General features: G+C 38.0%; 1 protein-coding gene across 1 annotated transcript in view; it reads right to left on the bottom strand.

Annotated features, from left to right (window-relative positions):
• Nucleotides 1-1,835, bottom strand: part of LOC117943109 (sphingomyelin phosphodiesterase 4-like) — a 10,128-nt gene that overhangs the window by 1,657 nt on the left and 6,636 nt on the right. The window contains exon 5 of the mRNA XM_034869037.1: nt 1,193-1,268. Within this exon, the coding sequence (XP_034724928.1) occupies nt 1,193-1,268 (76 nt within the window). The remainder of the gene's footprint in view (nt 1-1,192; nt 1,269-1,835) is intronic.

Raw genomic sequence — 1,835 nt, 5'->3', positions numbered from 1 at the left:
TGCATTTTGTAGGTTTTTTCCCCAAAATTCGCCACTTTTGTGATTTATATATTTTTTAATAATTTTTTCAGCGTTAAAAAAAAAAAAGACGATTTTTCTGCTTTTTTGTTGTTTTTTCCCTCTAACATTTGTCACTTTTTTGAAGTTTTTTATAGGACAACCCAAGGCTTAAAAAAAAAAAAAAAACAGCCTTCAACTCTAAATGGAACATTTCATGATGTGCCACCAGTCTTCTCTTTCTACATCAGGGGGTCAAACTCAGGTTCTCTAAGGGCCACACTGGGAAATGACAAGCACTTTAACCCTTGTGCTGTCTTCACTTTCGGGACCCTCTCGACCCGTGTCTTATTTGGGGTTTTAAAAACAATTCTGAAATCAAATTCTAATTCATAACCTATTAAGAAATGTTGTCTTTATCTTAATTTCCACCAGCTGAGATAACATCTATGTTTAGGGAATGCCAAGTGTTCGTTTAGTTTTTTTCTTTCTTCTTTTTTTGAAGTATTTTTTAGCCAATTTTTTAACAATTTCTTTGTTGCTTTTTCCAATGTTTTTGATGTTTTTTGTCACTTTTGGTGGGGGGGTCATTTTTTCAGCGTCTAAAAAAAAATGTTTTTGTCGATTTTTCTGCTTTTTTGTAGTTTTTTTCACTCCAACATTTGTCACTTTTTTGAAGTTTTTTATAGGACGACCCAAGGCTTAAAAAAAACAAAACAGCCTTCAACACTAAATGGAACATTTCATGATGTGCCACCAGTATTTTCTTTCTACATCAGTGGTGTATAACTCACGTTCTCTAAGGGAAGTGACAAGCACTTTAACTCTTTTATTGTCTTCACTTTCGGGACCCTCTCGTGTCCCTCGGGTCAAACTGACCCGGGACATATTTGGGGTTTTAAAAACAATTCTGAAATCAAGTTTTACTTCATAATCTATCACCAAATATTGTCTTTATCTCCATTTCCACCAGCTGAGATAACATCTATGTTCAGGGAATGCATCAGTCTCTACTAGCACACTATTAAACATGGAAGTGGGGTTTGTTTTTAGTCATAAGTTATAATTCATGTTAAAAATCCACTATGGAATCAACATAAGTGTCATATCCAGAATAATGTTCCGAATTGAGTCAACGGAGGTTAAGAGACTCCCCGGGTGGAGATAGTGACGCTAACGAGACAAACGTTCTTACCGGGAGATAATTGACGGGTATTTCGTACTTGTACTCCTCTGCTTGAAGTTTATACACGAGCTTCATCATCGGCCCACTGGAAACAAAACACACACAGATGAGAACAGGAACTGTGTTCGATTATTTAAGATTATTTTTCGGGGCTTTTCCCTTTTTTAGAGTGACAGTGGATAGACAGCAAAAGGTCAAGGTACTATTTATATTATTATTCACTTATGAAGCACATTTACAAACAGTCACTACTGCCCCAAAGGGCTGTAAAAATATAGATAACATGAGATGAAAGCATGATAAAAGAGGGAGAGAGATGGGGGGATGACATGAAGCGAAAGGCCGCAGGTCGGATTCAAACCCGGGTCGCAGCAGGACTCGGTCTACATGGGGCAAACACCCCTACTGGGGAGCCAGAGGCCCCCCCAGACAGTGTTTGAATGGATTACAGAAACCCACAATGAATTAAAACACACTTTGGATCCATCATCAATCCATCATCAATCCATCCATCATCCATCCATCCATCCATCATCAATCCATCCATCCATCCATCATCAATCCATCCATCCATCATCCATCCATCATCCATCCATCATCAATCCATCCATCATCAATCCATCCATCATCCATCCATCCATCATCCATCCAT

Source organism: Etheostoma cragini, chromosome 4, assembly GCF_013103735.1.
Source record: "Etheostoma cragini isolate CJK2018 chromosome 4, CSU_Ecrag_1.0, whole genome shotgun sequence".
NCBI classification, from domain to species: Eukaryota; Metazoa; Chordata; class Actinopteri; order Perciformes; family Percidae; genus Etheostoma; species Etheostoma cragini.
The sequence above is the reverse complement of the archived record's forward strand: the minus strand, read 5'-3'. Positions and strand labels throughout refer to the sequence as shown.